Genomic DNA, 21,704 nt, shown 5'->3' with positions numbered 1-21,704 from the left:
TTCTCTGATTGACCCCATCTTTGCAAGTTAGCACCAACTGCATTATCCCAGAGAGTAAAGGAAAAGGCTGATCTTGAAAGGTCCAGGGACCCAAGCTGGATGACAGACTTTAGGAGAGATGTGAGGCAGGGTGTCAAATCTCAGTGAAGCACATTGTTAAAGTTCAATGAACATTTTAATTGCAGAAAGAGGTTTAGTCATGCACAAGAATCAGAACTCTGGAGTACATTCATTAACAAAAGATTGCATTCTGCACACAAAACCAGTGTTTGATTGACATAAGCAATCCTGCCTTCACCATGTCAGTGCTGAAGACACTGACACAGGTCAGGTCACAGGCAGTGCCCATCCACGTTCAGACTTAGTTCCTACACAGGAGCCTATTCCCTCAGAAGTGAAACAGTGGCTTGTTTGACTCAAATATCTATGATCCAAAAAACAGCTTTTGCTGCCTTAACTACTAGAAAGAAAAATCCAAAGGTCCTTAAAACATACTTTGCATTTAGATAAAGAATTTCCTAGAAGAGAAATTAAAAATGTATGCTAGATCACTGGAAATGTTTCATCTCAACTACTTCATGCTCTTTTGTGGAACAGTGAAAAGAATATTGGTCCTCGGGCATCAGAAGAAGTGGGTCTGGGTCCCAGCTACAACACTGATTAGCTCTGGGCTTCTGGACAGGTCCTTTCAACTCTCTTAGCCTCCATTAAATTCTCTGTAAACTGAGGCTAATAATACTGGTACCGCCTACCTCACAGAGGTTTTGGGAGGGAAATCTTAACATGCTACAGAAATGTGAGTTAATAATCCTTTTACCTATAGGGAGGTAGGAAGAGAGAAGTCACGCTTAATAAAAGAGCCACATCGAGGTCTCATTCAGATGGAATGGACGGGAGTGGGGGTGGGGCAGCAGTGGCACAAGGCAACAAGATGTGAGTCCTAACCATTTGTAATACAGGTTCAAATCTCAGGTCAAGGTCGTAGGAATCCCTGCAGCTCTGAGGGGGTATTTTCCAGAGGAGACCGAGGGGGCAGCTCTGATTTTACTGTACAAATCGGGGCACTTTCTACTATTACACAAATACTTTAGGAAAACCTTCCAGACACACCCTTCTTGCTAATCTCCTGCTGAGTGAATGCTTTTAGCCATGTCTCTGACACAGAAAGACAATGGCAGGGAAAGAACAAGCCTGGATAAAGCCCAAGTACAGAGAATGTTTAGACTTCTCCCAAGGATGTGTGTACACACATATACATATACACATGCACATGCGCGCCGCGCGCGCGCGCACACACACACACATGCACACACATGCACAGCCAGACAACACCACTGATGTTTCCTGCTAGGCTATCTACAACGTAGACCTTATCTGAACAAGACTCAGAGGACCTGACGTTGAGAGAAAAGGTCAAAGAGCAAAGGATCCAGAGACTCCCCCTCTCCCACTGGACAAGCTCTCAGTTAGTTGAAAATATTAAATGCTAACTCTCCCTCCATGGAAACAGACCTTGGAGAAGCTTCTGCCCAGGACCCTGGCACTGTCAGAGAGAAAGTTCCTCAGCTTCCGCTTCCCCAGGGCCCTCCCCAACGCAGTGATTCATCAACGTGCCCCTATGCCCAGCTTCTTTCATAAGTGTTTGGAACAGAATGCAACCTTTTTATCCTTCACTGTCAGGCTCTCCTCTGCAAGAGGGGGGTGCATTCTTGCTGGTAAAGCCCCAATGGACTACAGCCTGGACCATGCCCAACCACATACTCTGTGAGCAACCCTTCTGGACCCTCCAGAACTAGTACCCAGGAGACCTCAAGTCTCTACCTTCTATGAAGACATGCAAGAAGCCCCCATGCACCATTGCCCCCACCCCAGCCGCAACACTTTGCAAGGGCCAAGCTCCAGGGTGTGCGCCCCCCCTCCCTATGAAAGCACCACTACCTGCGAACCACATGTTCAGACACACTGATGCTGCGGGACCGGAAGGCATCAACTGCAGAGCTCTCTTTGAATTCCTTCACGGGAGGAGAGTTATTCAAGCCTTGCTTGGGGGGTTTGGCTATCCTTAAACTACTAGGTGAGGAAGCACCAAGCCCCAAAGAATGATGATTGCACAGCTCACAGGAAGGGAAGGAACCATTGGAGGAATGAAGTTGAAAGGTCACAGTTCACAGGGTCAAGATGGGGATATCCCCGAGGGTGAGGCCAACAAAACAAAGAAACGTGCCAAAAGGAAAGTTATTGCAAAAAAAGGGAAAAATACAAAGGCATAAAATACATTTTGTAACATGACCAAGAAAACACAAAAGATTGAACACATGGCATAAAAACAAATGACGTTAGTACAAATTAAACAGGCATGGGTCAGAATGAGCGATGGAATACGACACTGCACTGACCAGGGGAATGTTTGAAGCCTTAGGACTGAACCTTGGAGTCAGACAGGCTTTGAAGGCCCAGGCTCCTTACCATGAACAGGAGAAATGCTAACCGCCTAATGGAGGGACATACTGGAGTAGAAGGCTCATTAGGCCCAGCTGGAACTCATAGGAATAAAAAGGCCGGTTCTGAGGCAGGGACACAAGATGACTGGAAATGAGCTTCCTGCCTTGGCTGCCCATCAGGCCACACTGAGGCCCACTCCCCTCTCCAAGCTTCATGGCTTTTGGAGAATCTTCCCAAGCTTATCCCAAAGTAACCTGGTCATACTTCAAAATGCAGTATTCCAACCTAAGAAGGGCAAAAAAAGCTTGGGGCAGAAAGGGGAGGCAGAGGGGAGTAGGAGGGGAATGTCAAATGAAATGCAAAGGAGAACTAAAAGGACCGGCCGAAGCCTCATTGCCAATCTGGAAGGAGGGGAGAAGAGCTTTGATGACAAAGGAGAGCATCTTCCCTAGTTAAGAGGAGAATGGGCAGCCAGGTCACACAGCTCCAGGGGCACTGGCCAGCTGGCCCCTTTCCAGACACATTCCAAGGCAGGACACAGCTCCACAGAAATCAAAGGGCCCCATCTGGGAACTTTTATGACTTGGGAAAGGGAAGGCAGTTCACAGCCCCATACTTCTTCCTTGCTCTGGGCTGGCTGTGGTTTTTCTGTATTACTGAAGAAGGGCAAGGCAGCATTCTGCTTACACTAACCCAGTCTTGAGTCAAATGGTCTCCGCTACCCCCAGGCTCAGGAAGGGAATCCTGTGGGAGCACCTCCCAAGTCTTAGATGAGAAGTCAGGAGAGCTCCCCTTCTGGGGCCCCTTTATGAGGTGCTTTAGACAACATCATCAAAGCTTTAGAAAAGCAGAAGTGGTACGTTAGCTCAAATTGGGGGTCTTTTAGCTTTGTAGCTCTGTAAGCCCTGAGAGGACACTATAAAATATGAGGCATCCCATCATGGCACGATTCCCTGAGTCCTGCACTGGTCATCTTCTCAGAAGCCTCAGTGTCTCATGCACAAGGGATTGCTTTCAGTCAAACACTTTCTGCATCTCTGTATACAATGCAGGCAACCTAGATTATGATTCTATTTTCAGGCTACTAAACACACAACGAGACGCAAAGTGACCCTTCTGGTCCTCTAAACCTATACAGAGGATAAGATCAGGTCACACAACAGCCTCCCCTCCTCCTCCTAACCTTGGATGTTCCCCTGAGGGAGATGCTTTTACCTTTTGGGCCTCTCGTTAAGGCTCGTGCTCCGAGCTCTGAAGCTGTCCTTTTCAGGGGTGTCATCAAAAGACATGAGAACATTGGAGCGTAAGCCCTATCAAATGAGAGCATGACTTTAACACTGACATGGAAACACCTGAGGACTGTTTATTAATAAGGACTGCTCCTCTCAGGTTATGTGGCTTGATCTAAATCTCTACTTTCAGCCATTAACTGAATTTTTTGAGAACACTTGTAGGCCATGTACTCTAAAATTAAGGCAGCTCAGCCTGATCAGACCGTGTTAATTTAATACATTCATTAGCACTCCAACCATTCAGTTCAGAGAAGAGGAATGTGGGCCCCAGGAGGCTGAGCACTAGAGAGAACCATCAAAATACCTCAATCTGGTTCAGCAGAACTATGGCATGATACATACCCAGGGGCCCAAGAACACCCACTCTCCTCAAATACTACTCTCCCATCTACTACCTCTCTCTAGCAATCCCTTAGCTGTACTCAGTGGTATGGGCTGTTCTGGTGTGGATAGGGCACTATGCATACTTGGGGACTAGGAAATAGTTATACCTTGGTGATGAAGGGTACAAAGTCTTTTCGGAAGGGTAATCGACATCTGATGAACCACATGGCTATAACATGATGAGCCAGGCATACAATATATTGATTGAATCTAAGAAAGGAGGAAAGGAAGGAAAAAACTGGAAGTTAGTCTTAGCAACCAAGAATAAAAAGCATTTAAAATTTCCAAGAGCAAACTAGAGATGCAAAAGTTATAACCAGTCTCTAAAAGGCTAAGCAGTAAGTGAGTAAATTTTGGCAAATCATTTATTCTAACAATAAGGTGGGTCTTCCATCTGTAGATAACTCAGATATGCTATTTCCAGAGAACAAGCTCGGCTGCTGAATTTATAATGGATGCACCTCACAGGCTGTAGCAAGCACAGCAAGGAACTTACTTGGAAGGGTTTGTGTATGGCAGGGAGATGGCAAACACACTTGCATACTGCTCGGCAGCAAAGTTCCTGTAGAGGTGAGGCAATCTGGCTAAAGCTGAAACATGATAGGGGAAAAAAGGGGGTCAGGAAATCTGGGCCTTGACTTATCAAATGGGAACCACAAAGCCCTGGCTGGCCTGAAGCTGCTGGTAACGAGAGGATGTGTGGTGTGTACATATGAATAGCATGTACTGACACACACATAAACATACACAGCTGTGTGCACACATCTGCACACTTGCGCTGTCTCGGGCTAGTCTTCAAAAACCAACAAAAGTATTCCTGGCCAAGGAGGTTCAAAGTGCTCCAAAGCCATTCAAAAAAACATTTTAAAAGCATTAAATAGAGTACAGAGAGCACAGTGCTAGAAAAGATCTCAAGTTAGAGAAATTTTCCCTGCCCTCATAAGGCTTACAGTCTGGCAGGGACACAATGCACAAACAAAGATAATTACAATGTACAATACTCCATAAGCAATACGTCAAAAAGGTATGAAGTACTCCATGAAGTCCAAGCGTAGAAGGCTGTTCTAGACCAAGGGAGCACAGGCAGGAATGGGAGGCACACAACACATTCAGCAGACAGTCTCAAAAGCTCTAAGGTCAACTATGCCATCTGATGCTCAGTCCTCAGCACACCAAAAAAAGCTGTTTTGGATCATGATCCTGATGAATGCAAGACTAAAGATAGCATCAGGGACACATTCATTCTATCGTGTTACTCGGACCACTTACTTGAAAGGAATTCCAGGAGAGGGATAGCCATGTTGGCTGTTGCAGAAATGTGGGTGAGCTTCACAATCAGGACTGGCAACGCTTTGATGATGACATCTGGCATTTCTACACTGCACACTGACAGTGCCACGACACACTGGTTAGCACACCGGTAAATGAGGCCATGCTCCAGGCAATATACCATCTCCCGCTGGAAGGAGATACAAGGGTTATTGACTCAAAACACAATAAGGGAAGATACAACCACTTCACTTTTCTAAAAGTTGTTGATTTTAACAGCTTCAGGCTCTCTCATAGCTAAAGGCGAACATTTTCTAAAATCAGATGGTTTTGTAAGGACAAACACTGGTAAAGGCAACATCTTTAAGGCTGGGAGATTACAGTCCTTCTCTTGCCAAAGATGGGTTTTATCAGAAAGGATCAAATGGTACCCCATCCACCAGAAAGAACTTTTTTATTAGGTAAAGGTCAGCCTGTCACACAAGAGGATGGGAAGAAGGAAGGTCAGGTCCATCTGTAGAAGCAAAGGCTTCTTTCTAGCTGCACTTTCTAGCACCTAAACAACAGAGCAGCCATGGGAACAAGAGGAGGGTGGGGTGGCAGAGGAGAGAATGTTCGGGTTCATTTAATCTAAGCTGGCATTCAAGTTACCTTGATGTTAAACTATTTCTCTCCTACAAACTCCCTCCCATTTTGTACCTGTTTAGTTTTATCCAGATAGTTATGGTAAGAGATCAATGCTGTCAGTACTGGAACCACTGCCAAGTGTAAGTCTGTCCGAGAGAAGCCATCAGGTGTGCCGTAGAGTCGCTCGGGAGTCTTTTTATCTGAAAGCTAACAGAGGACATGTTCTCATTAGTGCACATGCCCCAAAAGGCCGATGGCACACATTTCAGGGGTGGACAAGCTGGAGAGGGGAGAGCAGCTGGATTTTAAGGCATGAGAAGAAATCAAGGCCCTAGGATAAAGTATTTTCTTGCCAAGGGTTGCAAGGATCCCAGTACTACCGGGCTCCAGCAGGGCATAAATTCCCTTCGAGGGGTGAGAGAAGGTGTCAGGTACAGCATGTGCTCTACCTAGAAAGGGGCTCCCAAAATCAGTCCAGAAGCAAGGAGCACTAGAAAGAACAGAGGGCTTGAAAAGGAAACTTGCTAATTTGCTTTCAAACAATTCCTTTGGTCACTCTGTAAGGCAGGTCAATTTGAAGTCAAGCCAGGTTTAGGCTTCTGACTCATAGTCCTAGAACTGAAAAGGACATCTAAGGTCATCTAATTCAATGCTTATCTGAAGCCTGAATTTCCTCTATGACATAACTTGGAAAGTGTCATCTCCTTAAAGATTTCTAGGAACAGGGCACTAACTCCAAAGACAACCTGTTCTATTTTTGAACAGCAATAACTGTTAGTAAGTTTTTCCCCTACATCAAGTCTAAATCTCTCTCTCTATAGCATCTACTTGGCAGTTCTTGTTTAGTCCTCTGGGGCCAAGCAGAACAAACCTAATCCCTCTTTCACATGACAACCCTTCAAATACTTGGAGACAGCATCCATGTTTCTACTTTTTCCTCAACAACTGCTATAAATATCTCCAGGCTAAATATGCCTATTCTTTGTATCAGTCCTCATCCAATACACATTCAAGTCCAATTGATCTGCCTTACAGCAGCGTGGCATAAACATGCTCACCTCACCCTCTGAAAAGCATGGCCTACACCCGGAGAATCTTCAGTATGATCAGAGCACCCAGGCCTATTCTGACTGCTGGTGAAGGTACTGGACAAACAAGGTTCAAAGCCAATAGGAGCCTGTAAATGAAAGCACTTGGGTTCTGATCCTCTGAACCACTGTCTGGTGCCCCCTGCCAAGCAGCCTGCCTTCTAGAGCTCAGATTCTCCCTGCTGAAGAGGGAAAGCATCTACTGGCTCAACCTGGCCCACTCCAACACAGACCTTCCCATCAAGGGACACTAAAAAAGTTTTACAGATATCTGAAATGGTCAACATTACCATTGAGCAGAGAGCAGAGGAGAGCTGGTCCACATTGCAAGAAGAAGTGAAAATGAGAACTTTGTAACGGAGGGACTCTGGCAGCTTACTGAGAACCAGTTTCAATACTTTCCAGTCAGTCTCCTGGGGAAGAGAGAGGAAAGAAACAGTTAACAAGGAATTTAAGAAATTTCTGGAAAGATGGAACATCATTTCAGGCTTTGTTTAAAGCCCTTAACTGAAAAACCACCGGCATTGCTCTTTCTTGGTCTCACTGTGAGGCAGAATTGCTGAAATCATGACTTCTGTTCTCAGCCCCCATGATCCTATGCGATGCTATACTACTGAAAGAAAGAAAAGACTTCCTCAAAAGTGCCCCCAAGTCAAAAGCAGGCCTCAGAACAAATAACAGGACCAGGTGGAAGAGTAAAAAGTCTTTTCTGATTTTCCCCCACTCTGACTGGACTAGTGTTCCTGGCTCTGCCCACCCGCATGGGTGCGACACCAAGTGAGACCCCTGCCCCAGGCCCTTAAGACCTCTGCTCCTGACACACACATACCACCTGCTCCCCTGACCCCCTACCAGGACACCAGACCTGATCTTCTCCAGGTACTGCCTTGGCAGCACTGTCAATCAAGAAAAAGCAACAAGCAGTTCTTCAGCAGCAGACAAGCTCACGACGACAACAATAATCATCATAAACAGACAGCATTTATGGTCTCTACTATGTGCCAGGAGTGCTAAGCACTTCACAGTTATTACCTCATCTGCTCCTCACAACAACCCTGAAAGGTAGGTGCTACTATTATCCTCATTTTACAGCTAAAGAAACTGAGGAAGGCAGAGGTAAAGTGACTTGCCCAAGGTCACAGAACCAGTAAGTGTCTGACGCTGGATTTGAACTCAAGTCTTCCTAACTCCAGGCCCAGCGATCTATCCACTGCACCACCTAGCTGCCACCTACTACACACTTTGTAGGACCAACACCACATTTAGCCACTTTACATCCATCAGAAACAACAAAGTAACTAGAAACTAGTACCTGGTAAAATTTTATTATGCTACTCCCCCTACTCCATCACCATTTCCAAATAACTCTTTCTAAAAATGTACATTCCCAAGCATGTGAATGCAGCAGCAAATCTGTCACAAGGAATCACAGATTCCAATCGCAATGCTTGGGCCTCAGAATATCACAGAAGTCTTTGGAATGCTCTTGAGTATGTCGAGTCAGTCAGTTCTGTACAGTTAGTTAATAGACAAGAAAGAACTTTGAAGACAACACATCCAGAACACTTTCAACCACAAGGGTGCTATTTTAGGGGTACTAGTCTTATTTTTATTCTGAAGCAAAAGTCCAAATTATAGACCACACATACTCTCAACTGCTTCCTTAACTAAGAAAAGCTGGGTTTAAAGGTAAAAGGAACGGCTGCTTACCTGCTTCAAACATTGGAGGAGCACCCCAAAGAACCGGGAATAGGGCAAATAGCCCAAGCGGACAGATGCACCCTGCGCAACAATGCTGGGAGGCCCCGTGGGTGGAGAGAGGGTACCACCACTGGCCTTCTTCTCAGAGCCTCTCTCAGGTTCTCTAAGGGGGAGCCAGAGTGAAGAGTGAGGAGAACAGAAACACAGGTGCTTACTCATTAACAAAGATCCTGTGGCCCCCTTCTTGGTCAGCCACCCTGGGGGACTCCCGTCAATGATCTCGCAGGAAGAAACTCAACTCCCTCAGGTGGCTGCTGCTACTGTAAGATTTGCATAACTAACACCAGTGCTAGCCATCGATTTAACAAGAGAAGAGAAAGATCGGAAGCTTCAGAGCCTGAACCTCATAGCTACTACTGTAAAAACCTCTGGGGACATCATTTCAAGAATTCAATTACTCAATAGAGGCCATCTCCTCTACCCATATGCCCTTTATAGAGCACAGAATTAATGAAGATGGTAAGTCCAACTAGTCACCAATTTGGGAAGGCAGATAATTGTGGCATTTGAGGGGAAAGGCAACAAGATGAGAAACATACATGTTGTCACAGAGGCAATAGGAGCTAAATCTCACAACACCATCTTTATTGGGAAGGCCAAGACGATGGAGCGAATCAGCTCGTAGCAGCAGCAAGAAGTCAAAGGCCTAGAAGAGAATAAATTGACAACTCAGATAAGACTAATATTCAAAGACAAAGGAACAAAAGGGGTCACATTCCACCTACTTCCAAGTTCAGTGGACACAGCACCAAACCACACATGGCAGGCGTACAAGTTCTTGGCTCAAGCAATGAAGGAACTTCAGCTCCAGGGTACAGAAGGCAACTTCAGCCAGAAAGGAGAGCTGCCATGTTCTATCACTAGCTCTGCTAATGCATTTGCCTACGGACAAGTCACCATATTGTTCCTTAACCCTAAGTCAGCAGACCCCCCCATCTCTCAGCAACAGAGGATTCAAGGGGAAGGCCAAAGTCCTTCCTTAAAGCGGATCACAGCTTGTCTTGCCAACCAGTACTCCTAGACATACCGGCTCCCAACGCAGGGAGGGATGCTTCGTGACCAGAGTTGCCTGGGAAGCCTTTGATCACAGTTTCCTTTCCTACCCTCCCTCTACTGACAAAGCCTCTGCAATAACCTACTGAAAAAAAACAAAAGCCCAGCCATTACAAGGGCAGAGGTATTTGTGACCAAGGCCTGCGCACCTTCAAGATCTCCTCCTCTCCTCCAGGCCTAACTCTGCCACAACGAGAGTTAGCTGCCAGGTGCAATAGACACACCACGTGAAAGGGAGTATCAAGCTGACAAAAGGCATGCATGCTCTAACCATCTACACTTAGTTCTAGTTTTGAGGTTGGTAGTGAACAGCAATTAGCAGGAAAGGGACGTGGAGAAGAAAAAACCACTTGGAACATTTTCTCCCACTCTACATCACTGTACAGTCCCTGTAGGCTAAGCAGGACTTCTATCTTTGAACATTCAATGATTTCTGTGGCACAAATTGGACATGAGACATTCTCTAATTCATCTAAGACCTTCAGTTACCCATTTGGGCTCCACCACTAACTCTGAGAGGCCAGTTCATACCTTAAGCCTGATGCTGCTGGCAATTGGAAGCCTGTACATGTACTTATAATGCAGTTGAATATGACTGACCAGCATCTCATACACTCTGGAGGCATGGCTGGCTGGCAAGGTATACAGCTTGGTCTGTGGAAGAATAACATAACAGTTAGTTAGCAGAACAGTGAGAATGTTCATCTGTTTTCATCAAGAAGGAACCATAATGGAGCCCCAAAATACTCATTTGGCATACTGTTTTGTGGGAGCAGGGACAGAAAAGTATTTTCCCTTTAAAGTAGTGAAATTCTGAATTTTTTTTGTTTACTGACTATGCTGGTAGGACCAAGGATTCTTCTTGGAGGGGGGGGCGGAGGGGGGAAGGCAAGGCAGTTGGGGTTAAATGACTTGCCCAAGGTCATACAACTAGTAAGTGTCAAGTGTCTGAGATGGATTTGAACTCAAGTCCTCCTGAAGCCAGGGCCAGTGATCTATTATTGCACCACCTAGCTGCCCCAGGGACCAAGGATTCTTGAACCACCTCCCTGGCCCTAGTCATCCTGTCCCCAGAAATTCATTCACTAGACCCTCAGGGCACCATGGGATATTTTAAATTTTCAAGAGAAATACAACAGATCAACATTTGTTTCTGTAGGATGCCCAGGCTTGAGGTAGCGTACAGATCATGCTATATTTTTTAGGTGATGTTCTCAAATGTCTGAGACACAATTTCGTTTACTTGTATTTTCAGCTATGCCAGTAATTTCTCAAATTTTCTTGTTTGTGACAAATCTTTGTATAGCTGGGTTTTCTTTTTGTTTGTTACTGTGGTAAAAAAAAAAAAAAAGCAAGTACGACACACACAAAACTATGTGGAACAAGAAATGAAGGTGGCAGTGTCCAATCTGATTCCCAGGTTTGAGAAGCTGTGCAGTGCCCAACAGGCATACCTGTCCCATTAGTAAGTAGTTGTGGTGATTTGAGAATGAAATAAAACAACTATTTTTCCTTTCGATTTATATGTATCATTTTTAAAATGGCTACTAAGTTGTTAAGACGTGAGTATTTATTGTTTGAACCTAACTACTTGATAAATAGAATTGTTAGGCAATTTCTTTTGGCCTAAGGGCACTACAAAAAAAAATTACTGGGACACCAAGGCACCCCAAACCAAAAAAGTGTCAGAATCTCTGCACTAGAATCTGAGAGATGAGTCTGGCTTTGATGTTCTCATAAAGTACTATCTTCTAATTAAATTTCATGAATTATTAATTCATACCAAAAAGAACACAGATACTCATTTCCACAAACATGTTATTAAGTACCTGCTATACGTAGAGCACTGTGCTAATCACTAGGAAAGACTTCACCTTTTCTCAGAACTTGGCTTCTGTGACCTTTTGGGTACATTCACCACCACTCCTGAGCACCGTTTTCTCTCCTGGCTTCTGTGGCACCAATTTCTTGAAGTTTTCCTCCTGTGTGACTGCTCATTTTCCATCTCCTGTCCCCTAAACATCCCCAAGGCCTTGTCTTCAGAACTCTTCTCCATCTCTCTGCATTCTTTTTTTTCATCTGCTCCCATGGACTCAATTATCCTCTTTCTACAGATGGCTTCCAAATCTATAGATCCAGCTCTTGTCTCTTTCCTGAGCTTCTGTCTCACAACCTGTCTCCAGCTGCCTACCAGAAATCTTCACTTGAATATCCTGCCAAAGCCTTAAATTTGACTACATCCAAAACACAGCTCCTGAGAAAACCTGCCCTTCTCCCAACTGCCATTTCTGTTGATGACACTACCATTCTCCTAGTCATACAGACTTGAAACTTCTCAAGTTATCCTGCATTCTTCCTTCACTAACCCCATCTGACATCCGAGCCACTGCCAACTTTGCCTTCTATTTCCACAAATCTTTCACATCCATCTGCTTCTCTCATATCCACTGTACTACTATTTTAAGGCCCTTATCACCTCTCATCTAGACTAGTATAATAACCTCCCAACCAGTCTCCCTGCCTTGAGTCTCACCCCAGTCCCCATTATCCTAACCCGTCCTTCCTACTAGTGCCAAAATTAACTTCCTAAGGCATGGATTTGACCATGTCACTGTCCTGCTAAAAAAAAAAACCTTCAGTGGTTCCCCATTATCTCTAAGATAAAATACAAATTCTTTGACCTAGCATTTAAAAGTCCTTCAAAATTTGGCTCCAACCTATCTTTTTCAGCCTTATTTTACATTCCTTCCCTTTAAATACAATATAATCTAGGTGATGAAATGTTAGCATTTCATCACCTCCTTCAATGCAGTACTGAGTCTACAATATCTAGAAAGCATTTCCTCTTCACCTCTGCCCTTGAGAAACTTTTATTTCCTTCAAAGCTCAGCTTGGGCGCCATTTCCTTTGTGATGCCTTCACTGATCCCCTGAAGCTGAAAGCGTGCTCTCTTCCCCCGTCCAATTTTCTTAGAGCATTCTGCCTTTTCACTCTTTGGCTCTTAGCACTCCTTTCCTTGTACTACACCCATTTCCATGGTACAGCCATTCTTCAGTACAATGTTAGCTTCTTGAAAGCAAAAACATGCATTTCTGCATTTGTATCCCCAGCATAGTACTTTTACCTAAACACAGTGGGAGCTTAATACAAGTTTTCTGAGCAATCTGAAACTGAATAAAGGTCTAAGAAAGAAAAAATCATTCTCATCTTGGGTAGGAACCAGAAAAAGCTTCCTAGAGGAGGCAAGTTAAAGCTGAGTTGAATGTTAAAGGATAGGTAGGAACTGAACAAGTTCCCCAAGTAACAGATGTGACACTCCCTGAATGCAGGGATGGTGATGGGAAGGGAATTCCAAACTTAGGAAACAGCATAAACAAAGGCATGCTAAGAAACTTTATTTGGCCAGAATAAAGTATGTAGAGGGGAGTAGTATGAAATAAAGATAGAAAAAGAATAATAAATAAATTATATGTACATAATAGTTTAAGATTTACAGGGGCAGCTATGTGGCGCAGTCAGTAGAACACCAGTCCTGGAGTCAGGAGGCCCTGAGTTCAAATCCAGCCTCAGACACTTGACACACGTACTAGCTATGTGACTTTGGGCAAGTCACTTAACCTCAATTGCCCTGCCAAAAACAACAACAACAAAAAAAGATTTACATAGCCCTTTTCTCACAATGACCTAGGAGATAGGTAGGTACTGTCACGAAAAACAACCTGGAGAGACTTATAAATTCTGATCATGTGATGACCAGCCATGGTTCCAGGGTGCTGGTGATGAAGCATGCTTACCTACCTCCTGACAGACAGGTGATAGCCTCAACATGCAGGAGACACTCATTTTTGGATATAACTAATGTTTTGCTTGACTGCACATGTTTGTTACTAGAATTTTTTTCTTTTCTTTTTCCCAAGTTGAGGAGAAGTGGGAAGAAGAGAAGGTAGGGATCGGGATCCCAAACAAAATAAATAAAGAAGAAAGGCCATAAGGAATCCCAAAGCTACAAGAAGATCTTTGAAAGTTACATAGTAAAGTTATCATATACTGAAAAGAAAAGCAAGTCCTCCATAGAGATTTGCAGTTTCATGTATGATTCCCTCCTTTTCTTACACAACATATATGGAAATGCTCTCTTTACTTAGTGTTTGTTAAGTTCAAAATTTTCTTTTAAAGAAAAAAAATATATAGCTACTGCAGGGATGGGGAATCTGTGGTCTCAAGGCCACATGTGCCCCTCCAGGTCCTCAAGTGCGGCCCTATGACTGAATCCGAACTTCACAAACAAATCCCCTTAATAAAAGGATTTGTTCTATAAAACTTGGACTCAGTCAAAAGGCTACACCCAAGCACCTAGAAGGCCACATGTGGCCTCACCCCTGAAGTGGGTAGCACCAACTCGCTCAAAGCCTTGAATCCCAAGCTAAGATATTCAAACTTTTACTACACAGAAGTTAGGGAACCATTTAAAGGTACTGAAGAGATGAGTGAAATGACCAGATCTATGTTTATGGAAGCTGAATCATTCAATGGTGAGAAGAAGAAACTGGAGGAGATAAAAAGTGCAAGTGGGAAGACAGACGACATGGCTGTGGCGACAGGTCCCATGGGCAGTGATGAGGACATGTGAGAGTAAGAATAAAGATGTAGGCGACAGATAATGTAGTGGCAGAATCAAGAGTAATTGATTAAGTGGATTTGAGAAGAAAGAGAAATAAGGTTCAAAAATAACACCAAGGTTTCAAATACGGAAGCATGGGTGAATAGCAGCGTTTAGAAATTATGAGGTCAGAAGCAGGAGGTTTTAGGACAAAGAAGCTCAATTTTGGACATGCTGAGTATTCATGGTATAAATGTCACTGGAGGAGCTTCATTGTTATCCAGCATTTCCCGAGGCAGAATAGGAATGTTTGCTTTCTTGAAGGTAGGAGTAAACAATTACAGAGATATAAGACCCAGTCCCTGGGAAAGTAATAGCTAGCGAAGCAGCTAAGACAGAAGGGTGGAAGAGCTTTGATTTATTTCCCAAAGCAGCATTTAGCAGCATATCTAGGAAGATTCAGCATAGTATCCTCCTCTTATATCTATGTTTACAGACTGTCTGGCATCGCAGACACCTCGGACTCTTATGATCTGAACACAAATCCTGCATCCTAATTTACACGGCTCTGTGATCAGAGGCATATGATTTAAACTCTGTCTATCCTCATGGGCTGAATGAGGCACTTACCTTGTAAACGTTGCAATAAGGCTCAATCAAATGAGATACATATACAGTGTTTTTGTAAATCTTACAGCTTTCTACATGTTATTATTAATTTAATGTTGTCATATGTAATGAAAACTAAAATTCAGAACACTTCCTGAAGTCCTTTCTGAATCAAGGAAAGACATCATATTTAAGAAGTAAATACTGGTCTTTTCTAATTCTTAGAAAATTGGTAATCTGTGAACAGTAACATAATATTAAGTGGAATACTTGATTAATAGCTGTGCTGGGTAACAATTGTTTGGTATTCATTAAGAGGCTAGGGCAGAGGTGAGGAACCTGTGGCCTCAAGGCCACCTGTGGCCTTCTAGGTCTTTGGGTGCAGTCTTTTGACTGGGTCCAAGTTTTTCAGAACAAATCCTTTTATTAAGGGGATTTGTTCTGTCAAGTTTGGATTCAGTCAAAGGGCTGCACTTGAGGACCTAGACGGCCACATGTGGCTTCGAGGCCGCAAGTTCCCCACCCCTGGGCTAGGCCATGGGCCACCTAGAGAAGAACCTAAACAGTCACTACAATACATATAGAGAATCACTACTGTGGAATTAGCACCTAAAACTGGAACAGAGTTAAAGAATGACTGTTGCAGAGTTAGTACCTCATCCAGAAATCTGCTCAAGAAATGGACCCACAAAACTTTCTTACATTTATAAAGCTGACTGGAAGGGAATCGGAAGAGACATGCATGCCATGCATCTGGCAGGCCCTCGTGCTATCAATGGGTGACACAAGGTAAGCTCGGATCTTTCTGTCCTAAACTGAAATGATTTAACCATAATGGTTATACACACCATTTGTCAAGTAACAGGATGCTTTGGGGCACTGACTTAGGAAGATATAGCAGCAGGGAATTCTAACAGGTGTAGGTCTATCATCCTTGAGAGTCAATCACCTTCACAAACAGCTTCCAAGGGAAGGTAATCCCAGAGACTGAAATTCCAACCAAACTAAATACTGAGAAAGCAGTCAGATGATCATATACAACCAGAAAACTTTTTCCAGAAAAGAATGGATAAAATTTCTAAAGCTCCCTTCTAGAGAACCTACTTGAAGAATAACCAGAAGACCAAGTACAGCAGTCTTCACATCTTCTAAGGAAGCTGAATATGAAGCTAAGTCTCGGTCTTCCAATTCAGGAGGAGGAGAAAGTGAACGTGCAATTATCTAAGAGGAAAAAAAAACTATTTTTAATATTGAAGCTCACAACTCATTACTTCAGCAGCTATTAAATCTGTGCTCCTAGTTACCAGGCAGACCAAGTCAGTGTTCCTTTGTTTAAGAAAAAAAAAAGGTTTCTCTCCCTCACTTCAATAAATATGTTCAAGATTTCCATGCAATTCAAAAACGTATGGGAGAAAAAGAGCTGGATGGGATGAGAACGCTCTCCAGGGCTCTTGCATCAGCATCAGTAACATCAACCACCCCTAGAGACCTTCAGGTTAGGATGGAGGATCAAGGAAGTACGTTCACTGGAACTGGACCCCTTTTTCTGTGAACGCTTGGCGAACCACTTGCCTCTGCAAGAGTGCCAATTAAGATAGGGTCTTCAGAGACTGCACAGGCATACACACATTCACTGCCTGGGCTTGAAGGAATGTCTGTGTCAGGTGAGCTTGGTTTGCCTCAGGCACATTTTGTTGACAGAAGTAACATCCCTAATTCTGAGGTCCTACCTTTTCAATGATATCCAACAAGCTGTTAAAGTGATGAGTGTGACAGCATTCTGCTAGGTCCACCAGCAGCTGAGTAGCTAGTTTTCGGACTCGGTGGTCTTTGTCCTCAGGAATGTGGGCTAGTTGTGAGATGACTACCATGTTAATCAGCTCTTCCTATGACAAGACAGAATACAGTTATAAGCAAAGTCTATGACTGTGCATGACATTAGCTTATCAGATCTCATTCATAAACAGCATTTATTCAAGACTTTAGAAAGCAATAATCATCACAGAATAGTATTTGGTCTTCTAGGTACCTTATGGATTCAGACAAACATTCCCAAAGCCTTTTCTTTGCAAAAAAAAAAAATCAGGAGTATGATCCCAAAAGATAGACAAAAAAGAATGGCACTCATAGGAAGGGTTTGTAACATAAAGACCTATGGAGGGCACAACTTGCAAAGCCACAGGTGTCACTGCTACCTCCCAAGTCACTCTTTACAAGTGCCCTGCTACACCTACTGGACATTCAGCAGAGGGGATAGAGAACAACCTCTTGACCACCAGACAGACACATGATGCATAAGGAGGAGAAAGCACTGAAACCTCCAGGTTGGATAGTCCAAAAATAGGTGTGCTCATGACCAAACCACCCACATCCTTCTTTTCTCAGATTTCAACAGAAGGACTTTTAAAGGAAATGTATTACAAGGTCTAAATTCTAGAGTATTACCAATCAGTACGTGAGCTCCTAGACAGTAGGATCTATATCTTATAATATATCTTATCCATATCTCACAATATCGTGGTGCTCTCCTTAGGGCCTTACCTGTAGTATACTCCCAGTAACATTTACTGAATAAACATATAAATGAATGATAAATGAAAAATGGTCAATAAATAAAAGGACCAGGTTACCGCAAAGATACAGTAACTCTACAAGGGCAGGGATGGCACCTGGCCAGAGCAATGCAGAGCCCAAAGCGCCTGAGCAGAACGCAGCTGGGGTCTGCAGAGGCAGACGCTCAATGGTTAGAGAGGATGATGATGATGATGATATTAATAACAGCGGCTAGCGTTTATAAGGAACCTGTTATGTGGCCGGCACTGGGCTGAGTGCTTTATAAACACTATCTCACGACACTCATAACAGTCCCGGGAAGTTGGTGTGATGATGACCATTCCCACTTTACAGATGAGGAAACTGAGGTGAACGGAAACAAAGTGACTTGTCCCGGGTCACACAGCTAGTAAGTGTCTGAGGCCAGCTGTGGCCTCAGGTATTCCTGACTCTAGACCCAGCGCTCTTAACCACCGCACCACTGAGCTGCCCCTGATGTGTTTTCTTTGGCCAAACTTCAACAAAGGCCTGGAAAAGATCTTAATTTAGAAAGGCCAAGGTGACCCATTGCATCCTGGGCATCAGGATGCCCATTACTTCTTGCAACTGGACTTCGATGACTCTAGAGGAGAAAGTGAGGCTGACAGCTTTGCACAGCTCTGCCTCACTTAAATCCAATTCACTTGAAAGTCAAGACATCACCCTCATGATATCATTGGTCCTTTTCAAGAATGAAGGCCGAAAAAAATAAATTAATTAAAAAAAAAGTAAAAAAAAAAAAGAATGAAGGACGAACAACAACCACTCTCTACTTGTCGCGCTCTCATTCCCATGTACCACCTCTGTTCTCACAGCACTGTCCTAAGCTTCACCAGGAACACTAGTAAAATACACACCTCATAAAACTGGCTGTTAATGCTCAGAACAAAGGACAAAACATCCAGCACTTTAATGCGCACGGCACTGCGGGTCTCATTCCTGGAGAAGAAGCAAGTGAAAATGAAGGAAGTTTACTGAAAGACAAAGACAACAGAGCAGAGATGTTCCCACCTTCTTCATACTTAAAAATAGCAACATACAGCATATATTAACTTTCAATGGACTCACTCTAGACCTCAAGAATTCACCAAGCAGTCTCCATACTATACTTGAGCATGAAGACACTGAAAGGAGCCAGCAAAGTAAAGGCCTTAGTCAAGTATCAGATAGTCCATGTTAGAAACAGATTATATTCTGATCATAATATCATGACTGTATTCTGCAAGTAGATTCCCAACCGCTGAACTGGGAATCCAAATTTAACAGTAGAGAAATGTGTATGAATGCGAGTTATGGGCAGTTTTCAAAAAATGACTCAGTGTCCAAAATTAATGCAATGGCTTTGGAAATGAAATCTGACCAACTGGAAAGCAAATCTTTCCTCATAAAAAAGAAGTCTTCCTTTACTGTTACTGAAAATTCATAAAACTATATTCAGTAACAACATCTCTGTTGTCGTGCTCTATTCCCAAGGTCTAAAATTTAAGGATTTAAGAAGTTCTGAAAATAACAGTTTTGAAGATTTTACCTACCTGAAGAATCTCTCCATTAATAATTGTAAATTGTGAATCCAGCCATCCTTGGCAGGATGAATAGACCGAGCTCTGTAGGTTATTAAGTTTAGAAGGGAGGATTCCTGTCAAAAAGAAGGATACTTTGGTATTAATAGAATTGCTTCAACTATCCAATCTTTTTCCTCTCTTAGAAGCAGCTTTCAAGTAAACATGTCCCCCTATTGCTGATCTTGGCAGTTACACGAATTTGCCAAGTTAGATTAACCTGGCATTTGCCACCACCTGTGACTCACTGAGAACAAAGGCAGTAAGGTGGTAGCAATGAAAATTAAAGGGAAAAAAAGTATGTAAAAATCTTGGGCTCCAGTTGTATATTCCTGGAAAAAATGAATGCAGTGTGGGAAGCAGATGTGCTAAAAGGCAAGAGCTCCAGGGTGGCAACACAATCTGAGCCTGCCCCTTCAACTTCCTCCACACAGGTGGGAGGAAATTGATGGTTAGGCTACTGCAGTGCCCTTCAACTGACATATGATAATTAGGTTTTACAGAAAGTCTGCTATAATTCCCCAGTGGAACATAAATCCTGCAAAACTTGAGAGTTGAATAGCAGCCAGGCAGCCAAACCAACATGCTACCAGACTTTTCTGGTCAGTAGTTCCTTCAGAGATGAGACCTCTCATCAAACTGCCCTCATGTACCTACCTTCACTCCACCCATGTGGGCTCCCACCATCTTCCCCCTCCCCCAGAGCATACACCCTTCCAGCAGCAAAGAATCTTAAAGGAAAAGGCTCCAGGGGAAAAAAGAATTTGGGAGGGGAGGGCCAGAAAAGAAGGATTTGGGGAAAATGATCTTACAGGTCGCTGATCGGCACATTTCTCAACAAGTCCAAAGAACCTCTCCTCTGAGCCATGGAATTCATTCTTATCACAGAGTTCTTCTACAGTGGTCAACAAGTCATGAACAATGGTTTTGAGCTCTTGGCTCTCTAAAGTCTGTAATACAAAGTTGTCAAGTGGTTTATGTAGAATCAAGATGAGAAGATTACTTGTGTTGCTCCAGAACGACTGGATTCTTACATTGTACAGACCAAGTTTGAGACAAACAGCCCTGACATCCACTGCATCTATTCTGCATAGCCCTCTTCCCCTTCTCTTATGGCCCAGGCACTAATACAGTGTTGGTGAGTGACAGTGATAGGAAGGGCACTACCTCATGCTGTTTTCTGTTTCCCATCCACAGCCCAAGATAATCAGAGCAGATGATTAAGCTAGCAATGAGGGAAAGAGAGCGAGAAGAGACTACTTTGACTACCAAGGGTATATGCCACTTAAGGCATAAGCATCAACTCAATGGCCATTCTCCCACACTTGGGCCAGACTCCCTTAGAACAGTAAGGGAGAAGCCCACCAACACTAAGTAGCAGTAAGCAAATATTGATAATGCATCTAAGCAATAGCCAGCCAGTGAGCGGATGAAGCAGAACCCCCTTGGTCATGTTACCTAAAGCACTTCTGTATCAGTGTTACTCGGTTCTCATTACATGTAATAACACTGAGGCCTACAGGCCTGTTTTGTCTGTACACCTCTGTGATATACAACAGAAGCGCTAAATCTAAGATTCTTCTTAGACACTAAATTCCATGCAACCACTGAACCAAAATATGAAGTGTAGCTTTAAATTACAAAGTATGACTATAAATTAATGTAACTAGTTTTGTCTATTTTTTTTCAAATACTCATTAGGACTTCTATATATGTAAATAAGTGTTGTTCCCTTCAAAGTACTCCCCTTTGGAAGCTGCGACAAAGTAGACTTTGTTCAGGCCAGGCTTGGACTCTTCCCTCATAGTGACCTTCAGAGCCAATTTATGAATTCCACAAGAAAACAAGTTTTATTACTTTGTAATTTCTTAAGGTAGTAGAAAGAGCACTGGATTGACTTGGAAAATCCTCATTCAAAGCTCGGCTCTCCAGTTCTTGTCCAAATGGTACCAGGTAATTCCCTTAATCTTGCAAAGTCTCAGTTTCCCCCCGTGCAAAATGAAGGAGTTAGACTAATTTTCTTGTCCAACCAACCAGGGACAGAATTCAGCTTCAAGCCCAGTTCCCAAGAGCTTGGTCCCTCTTTTCTAGACCTACTTGTTACAACTGATTTTTAGTCAAAAAAGGCATTTCCCGATATAATTATCAGTGGTGGGATTCAAATGAATTAACAACCGGTTCTCCGAGGAACCAGCAGACCAAGCAGACATGCACGCATTGCCTGTGGCCCCCCACCCCCACCCCACAAAGGGGTTTACGGAACTAAACCTAAAATTAGGTTTACTGAACCAAACTGATGCAAACCAGCTGACTCCCACCACCAATAATTACCTACTTAATTCATTGAACTTGGCTCTAAATATTGGTTATTTCCAAAATTTAAATTCACTCTCAAAAGATTAGGATTTGTCCTCATTGAAAGTATATA

At 43.4% G+C, this 21,704-nt stretch overlaps 1 protein-coding gene across 14 annotated transcripts in view; it reads right to left on the bottom strand.

Annotated features, from left to right (window-relative positions):
- The window catches only part of TSC2 (TSC complex subunit 2), a 55,831-nt gene that overhangs the window by 16,847 nt on the left and 17,280 nt on the right, over window positions 1–21,704 (bottom strand). For 6 of the 14 annotated variants that reach the window (XM_036737903.1, XM_036737904.1, XM_036737899.1 and 3 more), the window contains exons 12-25: window positions 20,089–20,226; window positions 19,250–19,353; window positions 18,575–18,656; window positions 16,856–17,011; window positions 16,230–16,346; window positions 10,448–10,570; window positions 9,403–9,509; window positions 8,813–8,966; window positions 7,393–7,515; window positions 6,087–6,221; window positions 5,388–5,577; window positions 4,615–4,708; window positions 4,226–4,328; window positions 3,658–3,752 (exon numbers count right to left, since the gene is read on the bottom strand). In XM_036737903.1, the coding sequence (XP_036593798.1) occupies window positions 3,658–3,752; window positions 4,226–4,328; window positions 4,615–4,708; window positions 5,388–5,577; window positions 6,087–6,221; window positions 7,393–7,515; window positions 8,813–8,966; window positions 9,403–9,509; window positions 10,448–10,570; window positions 16,230–16,346; window positions 16,856–17,011; window positions 18,575–18,656; window positions 19,250–19,353; window positions 20,089–20,226 (1,721 nt within the window). Of the gene's footprint in view, window positions 1–1,938; window positions 2,071–3,657; window positions 3,753–4,225; window positions 4,329–4,614; window positions 4,709–5,387; window positions 5,578–6,086; window positions 6,222–7,392; window positions 7,516–8,812; window positions 8,967–9,402; window positions 9,510–10,447; window positions 10,571–16,229; window positions 16,347–16,855; window positions 17,012–18,574; window positions 18,657–19,249; window positions 19,354–20,088; window positions 20,227–21,704 lie in introns of all 14 variants that reach the window. The other 8 variants (XM_036737898.1, XM_036737891.1, XM_036737895.1 and 5 more) reach the window with 2 other exon arrangements.

The sequence above is a fragment of the Trichosurus vulpecula genome, chromosome 9 (assembly GCF_011100635.1).
Source record: "Trichosurus vulpecula isolate mTriVul1 chromosome 9, mTriVul1.pri, whole genome shotgun sequence".
NCBI lineage: Eukaryota > Metazoa > Chordata > Mammalia > Diprotodontia > Phalangeridae > Trichosurus > Trichosurus vulpecula.
This window is presented reverse-complemented; position numbering and strand designations above follow the sequence as displayed.